Source organism: Curcuma longa, chromosome 13 (assembly GCF_044706935.1).
Source record: "Curcuma longa cultivar G26 ecotype Majalengka, Jawa Barat chromosome 13, ITB_CL_G26_1.1, whole genome shotgun sequence".
In the NCBI taxonomy this organism is placed as follows: Eukaryota; Viridiplantae; Streptophyta; class Magnoliopsida; order Zingiberales; family Zingiberaceae; genus Curcuma; species Curcuma longa.
The window spans coordinates 6,075,491-6,097,083 of NC_133873.1; the positions used below are offsets into that span (position 1 = coordinate 6,075,491).

A 21,593-nucleotide genomic window follows, 5' to 3' on the forward strand; every position below is an offset into this window, starting at 1 on the left:
GTCTTTTGCCGCCTTTCGAGTGTCGAAAGCTCTCATTTAACTTCAAGTTTGCTTGAATCAGTGGAAGTCTTTGAAGTAGAAGCAAAGCTACCATACATATCTTCATCCCCCAATAAAGGGACAGCATGTTGCTTGCTTGGAAGATTCAACCTTCCTATGACTGCCATGGCTTCGGAGCGATCGGAGGTGGATACTTGTTCGGCCTTTTGCTCCGTCAAGGAGGCAGTTTCAGTCTTGGGAGGCCGAATCCTCGTTGGAAATCCTCGTCTCCAAACGAGTGATTCCTCTTCCTCCTCTTCTGTCACTCGTTTCCTCCACGAGAGAGATGATGAAGTCGTAATCTTCGACTCACTTAGGAGTCTAGAGAAAGAATTGAAGGAGACAAAGCGCGAGTTGCTATGGTTAAAGGAGAGGGAGGCTAAGACCGAGGTGATCATTGCCGCTCTCAAAGCACAACTTATGAAGAATGTTCCCGAGTCCATAGTGGTTGAGGAAGCTAGAGCAAGGGAGAGTCCTAGAGGGGTTCGAAGTGAACGATGGCACGAGGAGAAGTTCGAGAACATAGAGTACTTGCCAACTCTAGCTCGAACATTCAACCTACGGGATTTGGAAGACGATGTCTTTGATCGATGGAGGAAGATGAAAGCGCCGAAAAAGAAGAAGCCTATGATTCCTCTTATCATAGACATTTTCTCGAAGAAAAGATCGAATCACATGAACAATTCTCCCATCTACTCTACCTCTTTTTGCAACGATCTCAGTTTTTGAGTGCAATTGGCGCGAGCAAAGTGCATGTATGTCGTAATGTGGATACTATTATACCTATGTTTTCAACTTTCTCGATTTGATTCGAGGAAGAACTCAGTTAGAGTTTTGAAAATTGAGTTTGTAATTAAAAAAAAAAACACTTTGGTCATTTATGAAAGCATTTAATGATATATCAAACTCAGAAAAGAATCTAGTTATCATCTATCAATAAGGCAGATGTGAATCGAGAGTCAATATCATTGCGTCTTTATTTTCAAAGATTCATGTAGTACAATAGAAGTCTTCTACAGGAATGAACAACCACAAAAGTCCTCAATAGGGAAGAGAAGAGGAAGAAGAAGAGTCAAATATTCATTAAGATAATGCCCAAATCAAATGTTCCTGCAAGGATCATGAACCAAATTATTGTTGGGTCCAAAAGGATGTCTGTATCTCCACAATGACTATGTTTGCAGAGAGTCCCTCATGGTCCGGCTGCATGTCCCATGGTCCGAGCCTCCCCTACTTCCTTTGTTTTTCCAGAGAGTCCCCACATGGTTAGATCTGGATCATGGCTCATCCGGCGGTTAGTCCGGTGAAGAGCGATCTCACTCTGATACCAATTGTTGGGTCCAAAAGGATGTCCGTATCTCCACAATGGCATGATATTGTCCACTTTGGGCCTACGCTCTCATGGTTTTGTTCTTGAGCTCTCCCCAAAAGGCCTCATGCCAATGGAGATACTTTCCATCTTTTTAAACCCATGATCTTTCCCATGTATTTTAGATGTGGGACTATGTTTGCACCCTTGCAACCCAACAATTAATAGATTTTATACATTGAATCCATGTCCAATATCTAAACCCCCTTCATGCTACAAATATTAAATCACTTTATTAGATTATTTAATTGAGATTTAATTCCTTAATATCAATTATTATTTATGTTAATTCAAATATAAGCCCACCAAATAAAGATTTAATCATTGCTTTCTTCTCAAATATTTTCTATTTCTTTATAAACTATCAATTTAAAGCTTTTTCATTTTTTTAGAATTTAAAAATCATCAAAATCTCATATAATTTTTTTTTCAAATTCTCATGACTTTACTAATAAAGTTTCAACATTAATAAAATATAATCATGTGTTTCTAATTCAGGGTAAAATGATAATAATTAAAAAAAAATTTATCGACCACCAAGATAAATTCAGAAGCGTACACAATTTTATGATCCATAACGGTAAGTATTTGATAAACTACTGAGCATCTTACCGTTGCATCATTGTAGCAATAACAAGGGGTTATATTTGGCTGAAACATGGGTAGTCCATTTGATTATAAACTCAAAAATAATAAACCCGGTTCAGCACGCGGTTCGGTTCTCAAAATACTGTCCGTCGATGTAAACAGCAGGGCAGCGGCCGTGGTACTCAGCTGGGCACTTCCTTCTCCCTAATTTATTAGTAAACATAAAATAAATTATTAAAATTAAATTTCAAGGTAAAAAAATTTATTTTTTTTTAAAAAAAAAGAAAAAAGAAAAAGAAAAAAAAGGGTGGAAATGGAGAGAAGAAGAAGAAGAAGAGGAAGAAGAGAGAAAAGAGTAAAGTGAGAGAGATCTTCACTCAGCGCAGCGGCGCCACCGATCGAGCTCGCCATGGCAACGTCTCTGCTGATGGCGGCGCTGAGCAAGCGCCGCACCTGGGTCTGCTTCTTCCTGCTCGTCTACGCCCTCCTGCTCTCCTCCTCCTGGTCGCTCCTCCTCTCCATCCGCTCCTGGTACGCCGCCGCCCCGGCCGCCTCCCCCTGGCCCGCCCTCTACGCCTCCGTCCTCTACGGCGCCGTCTTCGGCCTCCTCTCCATGGGCGCCGCCCTCGCCGTCGCCGTCCCCGCCACGCTCGTCACCTGGATCACCGTCCTCGTCCTGCTCGCCTTCGCCGGGAAGCCCCGCCGGGCCCTCGTCATGGAGGGCCGCCGCGTCACCGCCGACATCTCCTCCGTCGCCGTCAAGATCCTCCTCCGCGAGGGCAATCTCGTCGCCGGCGTCTGCGCCGCCGCCAGCTTCTTCGCCCTCCTCCACAACAGCAGCAGAGGCGCTGCCGCCGCCACCGCCGCCGCAGCGGATCACCACCTATAGATTTTAACCACAGCTCTCTGTTTTTCTGTAGTTCTTCTTCTTTGCCTTGCTGTTTGTTCCTTCATGGTTGACTATTTCCCCCAAGATGAAACGGAGTCAACGCTTTGACCCGATCTATCTATCAATCTATCACTTATCATCGCTAGATTCGAACTGTTCCGACACGAAAGGAGTTCAAAAGAGAGTGATCTACAAATCGAATGTCGCATGAAACTGTTGGTGAAAGATTTGGTAGGAGAGAGGGTTGCTCAGAGGGAGTCGCAGAGAATATACTATGCTTTACTTGGTATAAAATCTAAATTTTGTGTGTATATGCAAATGTTTTTTACTATATATATATAAACAGTAAACAAACTATTTTAACAAATTCGGGCTAACAATTTCTCTTCGATCCTTCTTCTTCCTTCGACACTTGGTGGACTAGAGAACATGTCTACTAGTCGAAACCGAGTGAGATGGTGATCGATACCAACGAAAATGGAGATTGAAGGGGAGATGTGCATTCGTGTCTTTTGTACTCCTCATCCTTGAAGGTTTCTTCCTTCGATACTTGATAAATAGCAAGGGAGATGTACATTCATGTCTTTGGTACTAGCCATACCGCTTCAAGTAGTAATCGTACGATATTCCTCTTCGATGTTGGTACTAGACATACAGTTTCAATTCTCGCAAAGTATCATCTCTTATCACCCTATCATCAACATAAGGAACAAGTATTGTTGTATCACTAAGGTTTCTTCGTAATCAACTCTATCTAGACAACTATAGCCTTTTACAAATAGTTGTTCTTAATGTCAATCGATCGATGGTGTCATCTTCTTATGTTTTTAATTTTGGAGATCCACTTGAATCCAATGACCTTGAATGTTTTAATTATCGACTACTCTTCCTCAATCTACATCAATTGCATGATTAAAGTCATGCCTTATATGTGTGACTTTATAAGCTCTTAGATAGAATGACAATGTATCTTCGAAGTCGCACTAGATGTGATGAGTAGGACTACCACTTTCATCTCTAAAACTCGTTAAGTTATCGTAATAGAATGCTTTCATTTTGATTTCATGTGTCTACTTGCTTTTTGTTAACTTCGGCATATTCACCCTTCCCACCTCTATCTAGTCATTCAATTCGGGCCAACTTAAACATCCTTTTGGATTTATTGAAGAAACAACTTTTAAAGCTTATGCGAGAAACATACCATGAAAAATGAGGCAACCCTAGAAATGCTTCGAGTTCGGATGTCGATTTAAACAAATAATACCTCAATGTTGTCGAGTACTTCGCGTCTTATATATCGGTCTCAAAGCAAGACCCCTCTTAGTCTTATCGGTATGTGTGTTTCGACACGAATCAGTCAAAGTTGGTGACTAGGCCATGAGCCATCTTGCCTTTCCTTACCAGGTTGAGCCGATTCGGTTCAACCTTTCCTTACCGGATTGGACTGAGTCTAGCCATCTTACCTTTCCTTACCGGGTTGGACCGGTTCCAGCCCAACCCAGACCTTACAGAAAATCTCTCTAATTTGCCTTTACTTATCGGGTTGGGCCATAATCCGGTACCAGCCCAACCCAGCCCAGTACGGAAACCCTAAACCAGCCCATCCTTGTCACACAGGCCGTACGGAAAACCCTAAAGCAGCCCAAATCGAGAAATCCTTGGGCGGCAGCCGTCGCCGTGGCGGAGGAAGAGGGGGAATTGCAGAGCACGAAGGAGAAGAAGGAATGCAGTCCTTAGACTCAGGCCCCGACATGAAGAACGCTTCGTCGAAGGCGAAGAAGGGCGGCGGCTGCAAGGAGGATAAGATGGAGGTGGATAAGGAGGGCGCCTTCTTCCTTGGCCAACCGACCTTCTTGGATTTGGGAGGAGGGAGGCTGCGTTGCCTGGAGACTGGGCACGAGTTGCGCGCCAACGACAAGGACGCCTATGGCCGCACCAAGGCTTGCCGCCTCGGACTCATCGACGCAGCGGTGGCCCAGAACAGGCCGCCCCTCGGCGCTTTCCAACTCCACCCGACTTCGATGTAGTAACTGAACTAGGGCGGCACTTTATTTTCTATTTGGAAGAGTTTTATCACGGTGATTTGCTGCAGGTCACTGTTGGTGTGCAAGCTGACCGGAGATACGGTGAACAAGACCGAGGAACACATCTGGAAACACGTCAGTGGAAAGAAATTCCTCCACAAGTTAGGTAATTTTTTACATGCTCTTGGGAGAAACATTGCTCTGTTTAGATACTGTGTTCCCTTTTTCTGGAGTAGGAACTAGTTTTTGGAATTTTAATGGTGCAAATCAGAGTATTCCCCATTTTTAAAAGAATTCAAGAATTGGTTCTGTTCGTAATATCTCCATTATCATTGCTCGGAGATCTTCAGTTATGAACTTTTTGGTGAGATGTAATCTGCAAAAATGAAAGTATCAGAATGAAACAAATGACTGTCCAAAGCCTGAGGAGTAAGGCATGTATAGTGTGAGTTGGAAGGAACCTGTATGTTTGATGGATTAATGACCAAGGCTGTGGTCTTTATTGGTCAGAATTCATTCTGTTCACAAACAAATTTAAAACTTTCAAAAGCTGTTCAAACAACCAGCCAATTCAAGGTGATTCCTATTCTTATTTCAGGGTTGCTTAATGATAATCCATGAAGATGTGAAAGGATAGCACTACTCCTCCATGCATTATAGATTGTTTGTTTCTGTAAAATTAAATAATATAGGTACTTTGAGCACTGAAAACCTTCTATTCCCATGGTTTCATTGCGAACCTATTATCCTTTGTTTTTAATCAATTTTTGAGTCATCATGTATGTTGAATTGATTTCTTCTTTTCCACCAAGAGGCATTCAACAAATGGCCTTCATTGTTCTTTTCCCAGCATTTAATACTCATTGTATTGTCCTTGTTGTAGAACAAAAAGAAATGGAGAAGCATGCTTCTGCAGAAGGGGAGAAAGATGCAAAACAACAGAAAAAGCAACAAAATATGAACATTTCTTCCAAACAAGGGCGACAGACAAATAAGAAGAGTATGGTTATAGTGGAGCCTAATTTATGGGTCCCTCATATTGGAAGTCATTTGGGTTTTGATGATGGAAATAATTGCTGGGATTCTCTTGCAAATTCAAATCATGAAGGAGATGGTGTTAATGAACTAGGTAATATGAAGATGTCTACATAAGCTATGTTGACGTAATGATTATGGTTATCTTTGAATGATATTTTTGATAATTAAAAAAAAACTTTTTCACTTATCTTTGTCATGTTTAAACAAGAAAAAGCCTACTAATCCTAGTTATATGAATCTTGAAGAGTTTGGGCGCTATCAAGCTATTAGCTTCATTTTTTCCCCTCTTATTACTAAAAATCACCACTCATGTATCTTATACTATCTTATCTTGTTTTCCACTGCCTCACATATTTTAATACTTGTGTTGGCAATTTACTATTGCATGTTGGTCCTTAGTGCCATGGTTTGTAGGACTAGTTGTATGTTTCTTTCCTTTTTTTCCCAAAACATTTAACAGTTCTGACCAAAAAACAAGAGACAAGGTTGCTTAGTGTTTATGTTAATGCCATCACCCCTTTTGTGGAATATCATTTGTGAAGATAGATCATAGTAGTTTATCTTTTCTGCTCCAGCACAACTTAACAATGAAAGTCAGACTGCATTGATATTTCTTACAAAACCCATCAAATAGAGCAATAATCTTTCTATTCTACAATCTCAACATATTAGTTACATACTATATATATATATATATATATATATATATATATATAACTTGAAACTTAATAAATGAACAATTTTATCCAAAGATATCTATAAGTGCTCATGAGAGCCCAGCTAGTACACACGAAAATATTTGGAACCAGTGATTGGCAAGCGAAGAGGGTCAGTAGGGAGGCTTGAGTAGGATAAGAAAAATGGCGAACAAGGTAATACAACGAAATGATAAAGTCCACATAGAATATGAATAAATACTACACTATATGAAAATCAACATGTATAAATATCTGAGTGTCACAGTCATTGAACAATTGAGAAGAGAAATTTTGCTAATGATCCACATCATCTATTAGGTCTATTAGGTTTATTTTGCTATGTGAGCCATTAACCACCAAATCTCTAGTGTGTGTCAAAATTAACCATAATATAAAACTATAACATGGTATACAGTATGCTAATAACACCATCACAATGACAATATATTATCATGCAAAATAACATATCAATCAGCATATATATCATCATCAACAATTCAGATGCATGCCAAAATAACTCATAGAAGACCCAAAAAAAACCTATATATGATGTTGTTTTCCTCTATATTTGTTGAAAAAAATTCCTTTATTTTCCTATGACGCTTTCTGCCTTGTTTGTTGAAGAATTGAGTGAAGCTATAGATTTCTTGCAAACTTCAATAAGTTCAAGAATGAAACAACACTTGTCTTTATTTTTCTTACATACTCTGAGTACTGTCTTTATACCTATTCTGCAAGTTGTCTTTATGATGCAAGTGGAGAAACATAGGAAAATGAATAAAACAAACTGTAGCATGTTTTGCTAATATTCGAAGCTGTTAATGAGGATGATCATTTCATTTCACTGTTGTATGCTTGTGCTGTTTATCAGATGGGCCATTCAAAAATGACGATCCAGACGATACTGAGCTATCCATACGGTATTTGTCTCTTCTGATCCTTAAAATTTGGTTATGGTATTTTTTCTTGCCTGTGGAACAAATGCCTTTGCAGGACCAAACGGATGTCGATAGCTGTTGGGCCAAGCAGCTTTGCTTCGAGGAAAAAGAAAATTAAGAAAGGCAGCTAAACACGATGAGCCACTTGATACATTCTACATGTCTGGTTATCCATCTTCTAAATTAGTAAGTACCATACCAGTATTTATCCCATGTTTTGAAACCAATCTACATGTTCGGAGAAATTTTTTATCTCTGCAGCCCAATGTCTAGGTCTGCTTGCCACACATTTTAGTCATTTTCTTTTCATTCATACCTTAATTTTTTCAGTTTTAAAGAGCATCTCAATTAGTCTTTATTCATAGCAACCCGGCTGCTTGAATATTGGAATATGTTTGCAGGTTTTTCTTTTAAATCCTGTTGCATTTGCACATTTAACTGACGTATGGCAAACTAAAAGTTAAAAAGAAGCTACACAATGAGTTGCAATCTTTCAGGTTTTACAGGAAAATAGTCATTGTGCCCTGTGGGCTCTGTTGCTTTTTAACATTGCTCCTTCAGTTTCAAACGTCTCATTTTGGTTCTTATTAATTTGCACAACATGATTCAAGTTAAATGATGAATTGATAGGGTGGGTGGGTGGGTTGTAACCTGAATGAGGTTGTAATGGATCAATATTTCAAATTGGTTTTTATGAATTGAAGATCCAACTGAAAGGTCAGGATGACCTGATCACCTCTTCCAAAATAGTGAGTGAGCTATATATTTCTGGTTGAAAATCATATACTCCTTTTAGTGGTATATCAGATTGACCCAATATCAACTCAATCATGCATGATCTCTAATAATATCGTCATGAATTTTAGGAATGTAAAAGATTGTCAAGCTTTTCATGTTAAGTCCAATTGCTACTATTTAGAATTTAATAAGCTTTCTAGAGTATCAGATAATTAATTGTTCTTTCTTGTTTGCATACTAAAGATCGAACTTTTAACATTTTGGCAGGTTTATCTTAAATCCCAAGTGTTCTAGTGGCAATAAATCTATATATTTCCTAACAATAACAATTACCATATCTTGGGGTGTTAGTCTGGGAAAGATGAAAATTCTAATAGTTGTCGGTATTGGTTTAGTGAATAGCTTGAGGAATTTGGTGGATGGTAGACAAATTAGTTCCATTGAGGAAGAATCTTTTGACCTTCTTTATTCTTTGTTTCGTGTATTGAAAACTATTGAATGTCATAGTGGTTTGCATGATTTATTTTATGCTAATTACTTGTTTAATTACCATAAGTGATATGCTATATCTTTTGTATGATCATCTTACTTAATGTTATTGTTTTCTTTGTCTCTATCATTGTTTATATGCTGCCATAAAACATTATAAAGATTTTCCTGCATAATTTATTGCTTATGTTTACATTAATTTGCTACATGATTTGTCGTAATATCCCTTTTATTCTTGCCTCTAGATGTATCCAAAGGGAACAATAGAGGTGTCAAATGGTGTTGCTCTCAAACATGCATATGGACTCGGAGGTTATTATTTGCTTTATTCTTTTTTTGTTTTGGTTTCATATTTTTTTTCTTCTTCAATTTGTACTTAACTTGCTTGTTTTTCTCAGCCCATAAATTGTTTAGCATGTTCTTTAAACATCTCAAGTTCATATGAAAATAAATTATTTTTTTATAAAAAAAAATTATTCATAGTCATTAATCTTCTATCTTGTTCTCTGATCATTTTAACTTTTAGTATAAAATCTTCCATGATCCTATTTATTATTCCTTTGAGTATTTTACCACTATACCTCATCGTGAGATCCCCTTTGCTCCGCGAACACTTTTATTTAAAGAGACACGAACTACGACTTGCCCTACGGTGCCTAATCACTCTTGTGTTACTTGGTTGTGTAGCTCCAAATGTAATAATCATCTCTTGATCTATCTTCATTAATCGTTAACGAGGAGATAGATCCCTAGGTATTGTAAGCACCATAAAAGTCCTTCGTTATGATCGATTATAACTTTTTAATTTACTTCTTCATAGATGATTATGAGACCAATCGTGTAGAACTGTTAGGATGTCATATTTCATTTTTGTTAAAGTAAGCACCATAAAGCAACAGATACTTAAGCTATGAATGCTTAGAAGTGTATCGATTTGTCAAAAGACGATACATTAGTAGGTTCTACCATTATCAAAAATATTTCTTTGTTGAGAGACCACTCGCTCTGATTGATCACCACTCGAAGGAACCGACTCCGGAATGAATATTTTGGGGAGGTTTGTGGTTTGAAATGAATCTATGTAGCTCTCTCGAAAGGGTATGTATCGTTGTAGCATATATCCCAAACAGCCTCGATGGCATCCTTAGCAGCTGCTCCAGAGCAATTTGGATTAAGTTGGAGTGACTTTAACGCCCGCCTCTTCACGCATTCCTTTTAGCACACCAAATTTAGCAAAAACTAATAATAATAATGATAATAATAATCCAATCATAGTTCTGGTCATCTAGCAATTCGACATTGAAAATAAATAAGCTATTTCCCACTTTCCTTAAATACTTCTCTAAGAAACTCATATCCAATCCATTACCACATTCCACCACAGAAATATTGGTTTCTAATGATTTTTTTCCCTTCCCAATCAACTTAAACATCATCAGTAAAATCTCAAGCATGTAAGACTTTCTTAACTTTCTTATTCCCATTAGAAAGGAGGACTCAATGAATGTAAGGCAAGATGAGAAGATAATTTCTCAACATTTTAGGAGTTAAATTCTTCTTGACGAATAAGAATGATGCAAATAAAATTATGTTTCTAATTTACTAGTTTCATCACACTTAGTCTATATCACCTAAATTTTGTACAGGACAAAGCCTACTGCCTGCCTTATATCTAGAATTTAAATAATAAGCCTACTGCCTATGAGATCACCAACCGGCGCAATTTGCTCTGACTATCTAATAATTCGAGTAAGGAAACTCACTTGTTCATGTCCTCGTAGTTTTGTGTATCCGCGTAGCAATTCACGTTTGTAGTGGCAATCACCGCTCAAATGATTTGCACGAATCTGAATGAATAAGAAACTTATGTATCAGTCAAATTGGTGGCAAAACACTAAATTGGATGGTCAGCAGATGATGGAAACTACTATCTAAAAATAACTATGAACTTTTATGAGATTGACGATTTACTTCACCTCGGAGCAAGCATGATGAGCACAATTTGACCAGGTGATGTTCTTTGCACGGCAATCATCATAAGCATGGATCAACTCATGAATAAGTACTTGATTTACTTCATCTTGGAATGTCATATGATTGCAACAAACACTTATCTAAATTGAAGAAAAGAAAAAACAAGTCAATAATGAGTACAATTATAGAAGCCATAATTTTGATTGTAAGATCAATGACACTTAGAAATATGAACTGTGACTACCAGTAGACAAGATCCACAAAGGAAGTTTGTGTTTCTGAAATTCTTATTATTTTACATCTGTAACTCCATATCATCCTGATTGAGTCAGCTTGCTATTTCAAATTTCAATCTTCTTCTGGATTTTCTTTTAAGGTTAAACTGTTCAGCACATGATAAACATGGTGCTTCTGAATCTTTTTTCTTCTGTTTTCTGAAATATCTTGGAATTTCAGTTGTTTACCACTAGTTGTGCATATAAGTGAAGAACATGAATTCAGCAACAAAGCATGCTATCGAATGTATTCATGATCAACCGTCACCAGTAATCTGACAAAAATTTTGCAATCAAACAACAGTAGCAACCAAGTCAAAAACAAGTTATGCCCAGATGCCTTCCAATCAATGAATTTTCCTCATCAAAGGGAGATTACAGTTGTTCTATAAACAATCGCCTAATCTCAAAAAAAAAAACAAAAAAACTCTCATCTAGAATTTCTTCCTATCAAATGGGCATTTATTTTGTGTGCAGGAATTAAATGTTAAGGGGATTGATGATTTGCAATCGACAAAGGTAAATCTCCAACAAAAGCCAAAAACCGGCACGCTAAAAATTGAATTCAGTAGGAGGAGGAGACAAACCCCTTTGCCACGAGCGTAGCCGCCGGCGTAGGACAAACCTTCGCTATTGCAATTCAATGGCATGAGGAGCCGCACCCAGACGGGGCAACCGGCCTTCAGCATGTGCTCCCTCAAGAACCTCACTTTGGGATCTGATCAAATCGAAAGCATCACGAGAAATCAATCGCCGGGAATTTCAACAGGAAAACGAGGAGGAGGGGGAAAAAAAGGACGTAGGGTTGTTTCTTCGCACGGTCAAGGCTTTTGTTGATCCGATCGACGCATTCCCTGAAGGGCATGCCACTGCCGCGTACCGACGTCTCGACGCCCGTCCCGGCGTCCGGGATGGGCGCGCCGGCGGCCGCACCGGGACCCTGGATCGGGAGCCGCCTCCGCCATTAAGCCAGACGACGAGCCAGGGTTCTTTTGTTCTGCATCGATGCCACTGCAGTCTCTAATTAACTCTACGGATGTTAATGGGCCGGGCCCAAATCCATTTGTATCCTACCTAAGGTCCGGCCCATCACAAGGTGTTAATACATAATAGGCAAGGTCCGGCTTTTTTTTAATACTTGTGATTAAATTGATAATTTAACCTATGCAACTAGGCCCGTAAATGAATAGTTCATTAACAAACTGAGGCAGAAAAAGATCATTCTCTAACCTCTTGACGATTCGACTATAAGTTAACTTCGTGATTTACCATTCAGGTTGTTTCAATTTAATTTTAACTTAAGGACGGACTGCAGAGAAATGACTGCACAATCAAAGGATAGGCGTGTAATTATCTTTTGCTATAATGAATTTCCGAACAAACTAAATTTAGATAGTCAATGGATTAAGATTTATCATTTTTTATAAACTAACTTGTCATTTATTCCCTCCATATAATTTAAAGATGGATAAAGGGCAATATAACGCAAGCACATTTTGGTACAATGAACAAACTTGCTATTTAGTTGAATGAAGTTCATTTATTTATTTTTTTTTATATTTATAATATATAAAAATTTTAAAAAAGTAAGGTGACAATCCTCTCCTTGATTTTTACTATTGACCATTTAAATATTAAAGCACAATTTAATTATTCATCTGAATGCTTTACCATTATATTACATTTATGGAGGTGTCAATATTATCTTTTAAGTCTATTTACAAATGATTTAAGTATGATAACATCGAGCCACCACGAAGTGTGGTACGACGAAAGTTTCCTAGTAGTAAACACTCAAGTAAATAAATAAAAAAGATTGATTATTTAAATTTTTAAAAATTAACTAGTAAAGCACTCAAGTAAATTTAAAAATTAACTTTTAAATACATATAAATTATATTTTAGATTTACTCGATAAGTGAAAGAAAGAAAAGAAAGATTACCTACCTTCACAATAAAAAATCAACTTTTAAAAATGAATTTAAAAGAAAATAAAGTAGAGAAAGAGATATAAATTTTATCATAAATTTATAAAAACTTATTTAAAAGAATAATTTTTTTAAAAAAAATTAAATCAATCAAAATTATTACATGATCACATTAGAAATCATTTATGTTTTCAAAATTATCAAATGACTTATATAACACTTTTGGATCAAAATTGCTTCATAATAATTTTATGCTCAAATATGAATCAACTAAAGTGTCAAGTGACTAACTAAATGACTTTAAAATGACTATATAGCAATTTCCATATACAAATATAGTAGATTTAACTAAGTGTTAAACAGAAGATTAAAAATTGTTATATGGTCGTTTGATCATTGTGAAAGCATGATCGATCAAATTCCAATTGCTTTGGGGATGCATCTATGTATTTAGATTTAAAATACATTAATATATGTTTTTAGAGTGTTGGTTGTTCATGACTAACTACAATTTACCTACTCACAAATCATCATGAGATCGATCATGATTTCACTCTTTTGCAAAAAAAATAGAGTGTTGGTTGTTGCTTCATTTGGCTGTGGGTGTGAATTTTTAAGCTTTTTCTTCCTTCTAATTAACGCTTACTAAAGCACTTCATTTATTATTGCCTTTTATATTTAACTAAATGTTGTACATTTTTAATGCATTTATATATCTTTAATTACATTTCACTTTCTTTTACAATAAATTTACTATTTCAGTTGAATAAAATACCTAAATTCAATCCATTGAATCTATTTTTGTCAACCAGACCCACATTAGCTCCTTTTTTTTTTTTTGTTTAATTTAACTATCTAGCTCTTCCAATTGACTACGGTGACTAATTTGATTGTACAGAAATTTCCTACAGACTATTATAATAAATTCAAAAAACATAGATGAGTTATGACAGACGATTTAACATCACGAATGATTCACTTGCGATGTCTTGCGTGGGAATCAAATTGTCGCCCCAAGGGCATGTTAGGTCCAACTTCAACAATAAGGTGGAATCCACCACTCTAACGAACCCACACAATCAATCCCACAACCATATGTGAAGAGGTAAAATGTTAAATCCAACTTAGTCTAAAGGTGAGTTGAGATTTCATCTTGATTTATTTGGCCCTTAAATATTTGAAGGTCAATCTCAAACCTCCACTTATGAAGAAGGATCACAAACTATGCCCATACAAGAGAACCAAGATGACTTTTTTTATTTTTAAATAATTCAAGTGTCCAAACTTCACTCACCTAATCCTTGAAACACAAATTTATGCAGCTTGATCTCTAGAATATTCATCTCTATCAAAATTCAAATTTTGATTCTATTATCTGTTCCTCTAAGTGTTTTACTACTACACTACATTCGTTGAACAAAAAAAATACACATATTATGTCTACATTGATTCTAATGCAAATGCAACAAAGTCAATTTGGAAAGAATCTAGAATAGGCTAGCAAGAAATTGAACAAAAATGTTATAGTCAATCCATATCTCATCCAATGTCAAAGAATATATGATGTCTGACTCAAAATAGAAGGACTAGCACAACTAATAAAGAGAGGATCTAAGTCTCCCCATAGAAGGTCATTAGATTTCACCCAACCTAATCCAATTCAAGGGTGGGTTAAACTTAAGTTTAACTATCTAGATTTTATAATTAAAAAAAATTAAAAACAAGCATCAAGCTTCAAATGGTGCTATTATCCTACCTCTGCTTTATTTCTTGGCACTATTGCAAAAGCATCACTAGTTCTCAGTTACTTTATGCCTTTTAAGTTTGCTACTACTAGCACAGTCTAAGAAACTTGGTATATATAAATCAATATAAAAAGAAAGCATTAATCTTTTCCAAACTTATTTCTTCTCCCAAAGCATTCCAATGAATATTTATTGTCAGTAAAAATAATTATTCTTCTCCCAGTCTGTTTCATGATTTATCCATCAGTAAACAAAGTGTAACATTAGAATGTAATGAAAGCAAAAGAGAGAGAGAAATTAATAGAGCTGCTTTAGGATTTAACTTATTGACAAGTTCCAAAGAAGATGGCCAGCTCTGCTAAGTGGAAATTGGATGATGATGATCATTCCAGGAAATTAAATGTAGGACATATGCAATTTAGTAGCATGGTGAAACATTTTTTCTACAGTGGTATAAATATAACAAGATCACCCATCTATATTAACACTGTCAAAAGCCTAAAAAACAAACAAACAACCTGTCGTGTTCCATTAGGAGTCATTGCGTGGAATTCATGAAAAGGTTCTTTTACCACAGATGCAATATGACAGACAAATCTCATGGATCAGACAGAAGGTCAAGAGACTAGTGCCTCCATGCAAGAAACAAGAGGTGCTATGGCTTTGTTTGTATGCTTCGGTCCAATAATTGATTGCTATATGAATTTAAACAAAAGAAATGATGATACATGTCGACGCATCAACCTAACAGAATGGCGTGTTACGAAAGCATTTCAGATTTAATTTAACAAACATAACAAGCAAAGACGGATACTAGAAGAAATCACTTTCCCGGTAGGAGTTAACCAGACTGATCAGACCTCCATGTTACATATCAGTGGTGAAAGGAGCACCAGAATGAAATGCAACAGAATTTCCTGCAAATGAGTAAAAAAGATGTTCAGTAGTTGGCCGAACAATATCCACCTTAGAAACCTCCAAATAGTTAAAATACCTTATCAGCTGACTTATTTTGTAGTTTGCAGGCTTCAACTACTTTTCTGAAATCCTATCCAAACAAAGCTCTAGTGGATTTTGTATTTCCTTAACTTGTCATAGGCAAGGCCAACTGACCCCCATAAACAGATCAAATAAGAACGAACACGACATTTAGTTTTGTAATTTTAGGTTGCATAAACAAAACCATCTGACAAATAGGTTCACTTTTCTTCTTCTCTCTCATTTAATGGCGGTAGACTCCAACAACCTGAGCAGAGAAATTCAAGACAGAATGTCTCCATGTATCTGTGATCTTTTATGCACTTTCCACATTGAACACACCTTGAAATGCAAATATCACAAGCCCTGCACCGTTTAGGGACTTCCACTTGACAACTTTCTGAAGGACAGTCATAAACAAGCTTGTACTTTCCACATAATGGGCAGATTTCATAGTCAAGGACACAATCATCATCGCAATGATGCGGCAATTGATAAGTGTGGTAGAACCTTGATTTCTGGGGTCGAACTAGTTGAAGTTGATCCAAGCGCAGCAATGATTTCAGCTCATTGTATTGTTCTGTAGATACAATGAAAAGCTTACCAAGCTTGAGATTTTGTATTCCGAGCACTCCTTGTGTTTGGAATTCCTTCAGGCTGCTTATGATTCCGTCAACACTTAGCCTGACGCATCCACTAACATTTAGCTGCATTGACAAAACAGACAACAGTTGAACTATATCAACAAGGATTGGGCAAGCAAATTAGGCAAGAAAACAAGGATGGATTTCTAAAAATAAAAATAATTATAATAAAGAATAGAACTTATCAAGGATGACATGGCATAAAATATTGACAAGATTGCATTAATTGAACTATGTAAATATCGGTAATAATATATATATATATATATGTGGCATAAAATATTGACAAGATTGCATTAATTGAACTATGTAAATATCGGTAATAACATATATATATATAGATATATATATATACAAAATTGACCTTATTAATAAAGAAACATTAATAACTTCATCAAAAAATGACAATTTCTTATTTCTCAAGATTTGGTATTTAATAAACAAAAGGTGTTAATTTGCCTTCATTCGGCCCTTCATTGGCCACTAACATATCACTACTATCCTTCAACGAGATCAATTCTTTCTTGCTACCGTTTCATTGTCTTTAATCATTTCCTGAAACTCCCACCTTTAATTACTGCCTCTTATGCAGAGTTCCACCATCCCCCTGCCTCATTGCTCCTCGCCTGTGGTCCACCTCCGCCTCTCACTCCCACTGCTCCCACCACTCATCCCCAGATCTTTCTCAACCCTTCCTTGATTAAGACATTGTCAAAAATCCTAGAACTTCAAATTGATGGAGATAAGAATCTGCATGGCCATCTCAATTCATTTGGTCAAATCATTTGAACCAATTGACCTCAAAAGTACTATTGTAAATATAAATTTATATTTTACAAGTATTATATAAATATAAATTTAATAGAGATATCAAAAACTATGATAACAATTTTTGAAATGAAAAACTTGTAATAAATATAAGATAAATAGTTTAACCAAAACATATACAATACTATGTATCAGGCATAATACAAATATTGTTATAAGAGAAGAGTAATCCCTTCATATATTACCAAAATACCTGATGAACAGATTATAGCATCTTTGTCCCAACTATTTGATAGGCTATATAAATTTTATTCCTCCATTGATCCCTACACAAAGTTATATCACTAATAATATTCAAACTAATTAAATCATCTTCCAAATCATTTGAACCAATTGACCTTAAAAATAGTATTATGAACATAAATTTATATTTTGTAGGTATTAAATATTTATATAAATTTAATAGAAATATCAAAGACTATGATAACTAATTTTTAAAATGGAAAGCTTGTATACAATAAATATATGATAAATAGTTTAATAAAACATATATGATATAATATGTATCAGATATAATATAAAATATAGTAATAAGAGAAGAAAAAACCGTTCGAGTATTACGAAAAAAACCCTAATGGATGGATTATAGCATGTTTGTCCCAATGAGCTCTTTGCACAGATATATCACTAATAACATTTAAATTAAGTAAATCATCTCACTAATATTTTCTTATATCTCTCATTAGCCTTTAAACAAGTATTATGAAAGAAAATCATACCAACTCCTGAATCTAAAAAATCAACAGGGGCGAAATATACATTTCAACCACTATAGCAATGATATCTTGGCTGGAATTTTTTTAATAAAAAAGAACTTAGTCTTGTCAATTCTACTGGATTAACCCTTTTCTATTTCCAGTTTTATACACAAAGCAGACCAGACTGTATTCTGGTTCCAAGTCAACAAGTTAGACTGGCAGTGAATAGTTTCAAGAACATTGAAATTGACAAGTTGGGGATGAAGGCCTAGATGTCCACCACTATCAATATATGGGTTGTGCGATTAAGTTTTCTTGTTTTTGGGTTGGGGGGAATTGCACTAACAGTTAGTATCCTCCCATAATTGCTTTTTCATTTCTAACATGTTTCTTTTCATTTTTTTATGTTCAACATGTTAGAAGCCTAAAGCATTTGTTCCATCTACAATATAAAATAATATTAAAAATCTTCTATCACTGATAAATTAGAAACGATCATTTTGGATAGTAACAAGTGAGAGTTGAGTTCATCCTCCACAACTATCCCAAGAAACTTTGGACAAATCTGTGAAATTATTGGCAAAATGCAATGATGTAATACCCAACAAATTCAGGCGAGATTCTTTCTCCTCATGGAATTTTGTGACCGAATGAATGATGGATAAAAGGAGACAGATCATCACCTTAATCTGCCTTGAATCTCTAGCAGCAGTATTTTAGATTTTTAAAGAGTATAGATGTGAGATAACTGCTGTTATTGGATTATTGAATAAATTAAAAATAGGTGCAAGAAAACTGCTGCATAAGAAAAAAAATACATAGCAACACAATTAAAAATGGAAACAAGGTGTAAAGCATGTTCCTCTAATACATACTAACCTTCCTTAACATTGGGCAAATGTTTAGCACACGCTTGAGCCCATCATTTGTGATCTTCGAACAACCTGATAAGCTCAAACACTGCAAATTACCTTGAAATCTCTGAGCCAATCGTAGCAAAGCATCATCGGTTAACTTCTCACTCAACGGAGAATCCAAATGTAAACATGTCCATAAAAGAAAATCACACCGAACAGCTGCGTGCAAGGACCTGCAGACCCCTTCAACTGAGAGGAGATCCTGAAAATTCAAATGTTCAAGCACAAAAACAAAAGCCTCATGTGGAAGGCCCTCATTTCCACGACAGGTTTCTTCATGATTGCATTTTGAAGATTCTCCAATATCCAAGCTAGATTGCCCATCTTGGATTATAGGAACAGGTAACCTACTGAAGGCATCCTCCATCCAGCTATGCTCTTCTTCCAAGCAACCATCATGGTAAAACTGAAATTCAGGTGAGTTCATCCAAGTCCATTCAAACAAATCACCACCATTAGCCTCAATAAAGCTGGCAATTGCAGCTTCCATACTGCCATCAAGCTCCATCCCAAATGGGTCATCGGGCAGTAAGTCCGCCGGATCAAGCATCCACTCCGCATCAGCAAATTCACTATCAGGCAGAGAGTTAAGGGGGCTCCATTCCGCGCAGGAGGACTCATCGTCGGAATGAATAAATGGAGTAGGAAAGACAGAACAAGATGAAAAATTTAGTGCCATGCTAACGGACCTAAAGTATCCAAATCCCTTCCTGTTCAACCCAACTTCTGTAGGGGAAAAACTATCGTCACTAATTTTACAGAGATCGTTTTTTGGCGGGGTTCAAAACCTAACAAATCCGACCTAACCTAATCCTCAGCACTCCAAGAAAACCCTCAATTTTGGATAGCAAATAAAAAAAACAGCCCCAAACACATCATTGAGCCCTCTTGCGCCGTATCAAAAAGAGCAAAAGAATAGAACAAAGGATTAAAAAATGGGATCATCTACCAATTACAAGACCAAAGAATCAAGGATCTGAATTAACAACCTCCGACGCAACCCCCATCAGGACCTGAGCAATCAACCCCTCCTCGGGACCAATTAATCTAAACATCAACTAAGGACATGGAAGAAAAACCTGTCAGCGTACTCTTTAGCGGAGCAGATAGATAAACAAGGGCAAGCGACCTTCGAAGATCTGAGCGAGGAAATAGCGAACTAGGAGACGATCCGAAGGCGGAGAGAGGATGCGATCCTAGGGTTTCGGAACGACTGGACCAAAACCTATCGTCCTCCTCACGGTTGCCAGGCAAGCGTACGAGGAGAGAGAGAGAGAGAGAGAGAGAGAGAGAATAAGACGTCTTCAAGCCCCTAAGTTTAGGATCGAGATCGACCACCAAACTGTAGATTTTCTCTAAAACCCTTCAAGATATAAATACTTCATTTAGATCCTATAGGGGCCTGCAGGCTGCAGATTATCGTTGGGACGGGAAAAGCGAAGATTTAGTGTCGTAATTGAGAAATAGAGGAAGCGAAGGGCGTATGTGAAAATTGGCCTTTGTTGGTCGGTGACCGACACGTGCCTGATGGGGAATCCTCCGCCGATGTGTCTGGAGAAATCTGGGCCGTTAGATTTGGCGAGACGGATATGAGAGGAAGTAGCTGGGAACGCGCGTGGTCCGCCACGTCGGCTGAGAAGATGAGGGAGAAGATTAAAGGGAAATAGTCTTTTCTTAAAAGATAAATAAATCCTCCATTTATTTTATTTTATATTATTTTCTAAAAAAACGAATTTTAGAAAATGAAAATAAAAATAGTTTAAAAGTCAACTGATACATTAAATGAATAAAAAATAATAAGGATTTAAAATTTATATATAATTTTATTATTTTCACACAATTAATATTTCATCCAACACAGATGAACACACATGAAACATCAAAGAAAGCACATATCTGAAGATGAATCAAACAGGAAACTTCTTTTTACAAAATAATTTTAATTAGTTTTTATTTTTTTTCGTTTTGCAGGTGTAGAAGGCCTCTCTACATATTGTTTGTCTTCAATTTCAAACTAGATAATAAAAAACAATTAGAAAACAGATGCATAATGGTACACAAGTTCACTATCAGTTATTCTGGAGGTGAATCAGATCAAGCTCCTCCAGTTGCTTCTGTGTTTGTTAAATTCCTCCAGTTGCTACCAACTTTGTTAAAATCACAGATTCCTACAGGTTCTTCGTGTCAATGACTTCCCTAACTTTCTCTCCAATCTCCTCCAGTTGCTTCTGTGTTTGTTAAATTCCTCCAGTTGCTTGTGTTTGTTAAATTCTTCCAGTTGCTTCTGTCTTTGTTAAAATCACAGATTCCAACAGGTTCTTCACGTCAATGACTTCCCTGACTTTCTCTCCAATCTCCTCCGGTTGCTTCTGTGTTTGTTAAATTCCTCCAGTTGCTTCTCTCTTTGTTAAGGTCACAGATTCCGACAGGTTCTTCGTGTCGATGACTCTTCTCCAAGCTCCTAAAGTTGCTTCTGTGTTTGTTGAGTCACAGATTCCAACTGGTTCTTCATTCATATCAATGACTTCCCTCCTCGCTCTCTCCAACTGCTTCTTCGGATCACTCTCTCCAACTGCTTCTTCGGATCAGCGGCTTCCCTTTCTCTCTGATCTCCTTCAGTTGCTTTTCTTCTCTTAAATCATAGACTCCGACTGGTTCTTCATATCAGTGACTTCCCTCTTATCCTTTGTGTTTAGCAAACTTCTCTGCTTCCTTCACCACCATCTCCACCTGCATATCCATGAGATAAAATGACATTGTGTTTCAGATTATCAATGGTTTTGCAGAAAGGATGAT

At 36.7% G+C, this 21,593-nt stretch overlaps 4 protein-coding genes and 1 pseudogene across 5 annotated transcripts; 3 read left to right on the forward strand and 2 right to left on the reverse strand.

Annotated features, from left to right (window-relative positions):
• The first annotated feature begins 156 nt into the window (after positions 1-156).
• Positions 157-827, forward strand: LOC141843845 (uncharacterized). The gene has a single exon (XM_074731864.1). It carries the CDS (start codon positions 157-159, stop codon positions 766-768), a length of 612 nt encoding a protein of 203 aa, XP_074587965.1. The 3' UTR covers positions 769-827.
• Positions 828-2,330: 1,503 nt separating this feature from the next.
• Positions 2,331-3,133, forward strand: LOC141844514 (uncharacterized). The gene has a single exon (XM_074732547.1). The coding sequence runs from the start codon at positions 2,406-2,408 to the stop codon at positions 2,883-2,885; it is 480 nt and encodes a 159-aa protein (XP_074588648.1). The 5' UTR covers positions 2,331-2,405; the 3' UTR covers positions 2,886-3,133.
• A 1,449-nt stretch (positions 3,134-4,582) lies between these two features.
• LOC141844585 (uncharacterized) lies at positions 4,583-9,231 on the forward strand. Of its 2 annotated transcripts, XM_074732630.1 has the most exons (6): positions 4,583-4,908; positions 4,978-5,075; positions 5,793-6,038; positions 7,517-7,565; positions 7,639-7,769; positions 9,056-9,231. In XM_074732630.1, exons 1-5 carry the CDS (start codon positions 4,610-4,612, stop codon positions 7,712-7,714), a joined length of 768 nt encoding a protein of 255 aa, XP_074588731.1. In that variant the 5' UTR covers positions 4,583-4,609; the 3' UTR covers positions 7,715-7,769; positions 9,056-9,231. The 2 variants fall into 2 exon arrangements, with proteins under 2 accessions (XP_074588731.1, XP_074588728.1); XM_074732627.1 differs by having other exon boundaries at positions 7,517-7,769.
• A 500-nt stretch (positions 9,232-9,731) lies between these two features.
• LOC141844392 (mitochondrial inner membrane protease ATP23-like) lies at positions 9,732-12,030 on the reverse strand (annotated as a pseudogene).
• A 3,280-nt stretch (positions 12,031-15,310) lies between these two features.
• Positions 15,311-20,063, reverse strand: LOC141843789 (F-box protein SKIP14-like). Its single transcript, XM_074731818.1, has 3 exons — positions 18,760-20,063; positions 15,727-16,417; positions 15,311-15,649 (listed from the first exon to the last, which is right to left on the reverse strand). The coding sequence occupies exons 1-2, from the start codon at positions 19,474-19,476 to the stop codon at positions 15,932-15,934; spliced, it is 1,203 nt and encodes a 400-aa protein (XP_074587919.1). The 5' UTR covers positions 19,477-20,063; the 3' UTR covers positions 15,311-15,649; positions 15,727-15,931.
• Positions 20,064-21,593: the final 1,530 nt, after the last annotated feature.

What these genes read in the sequence shown, in the direction of transcription:
- LOC141843845 (XM_074731864.1), top strand. Translation starts at nt 157, where the DNA reads ATGACTGCCATGGCTTCGGAGCGATCGGAGGTGGATACTTGTTCGGCC.
- LOC141844514 (XM_074732547.1), top strand. Translation starts at nt 2,406, where the DNA reads ATGGCAACGTCTCTGCTGATGGCGGCGCTGAGCAAGCGCCGCACCTGG.
- LOC141844585 (XM_074732627.1), top strand. Translation starts at nt 4,610, where the DNA reads ATGCAGTCCTTAGACTCAGGCCCCGACATGAAGAACGCTTCGTCGAAG. An exon ending in CAACTCCACCCGACTTCGAT is followed by an intron (nt 4,909 to 4,977) that starts GTAGTAACTGAA and finishes GATTTGCTGCAG; the next exon opens with GTCACTGTTGGTGTGCAAGC. An exon ending in AGATGGTGTTAATGAACTAG is followed by an intron (nt 6,039 to 7,516) that starts GTAATATGAAGA and finishes GCTGTTTATCAG; the next exon opens with ATGGGCCATTCAAAAATGAC.
- LOC141843789 (XM_074731818.1), bottom strand. Translation starts at nt 19,476, where the DNA reads ATGGCACTAAATTTTTCATCTTGTTCTGTCTTTCCTACTCCATTTATT. An exon ending in TTTGCCCAATGTTAAGGAAG is followed by an intron (nt 16,418 to 18,759) that starts GTTAGTATGTAT and finishes TTGTCAATGCAG; the next exon opens with CTAAATGTTAGTGGATGCGT.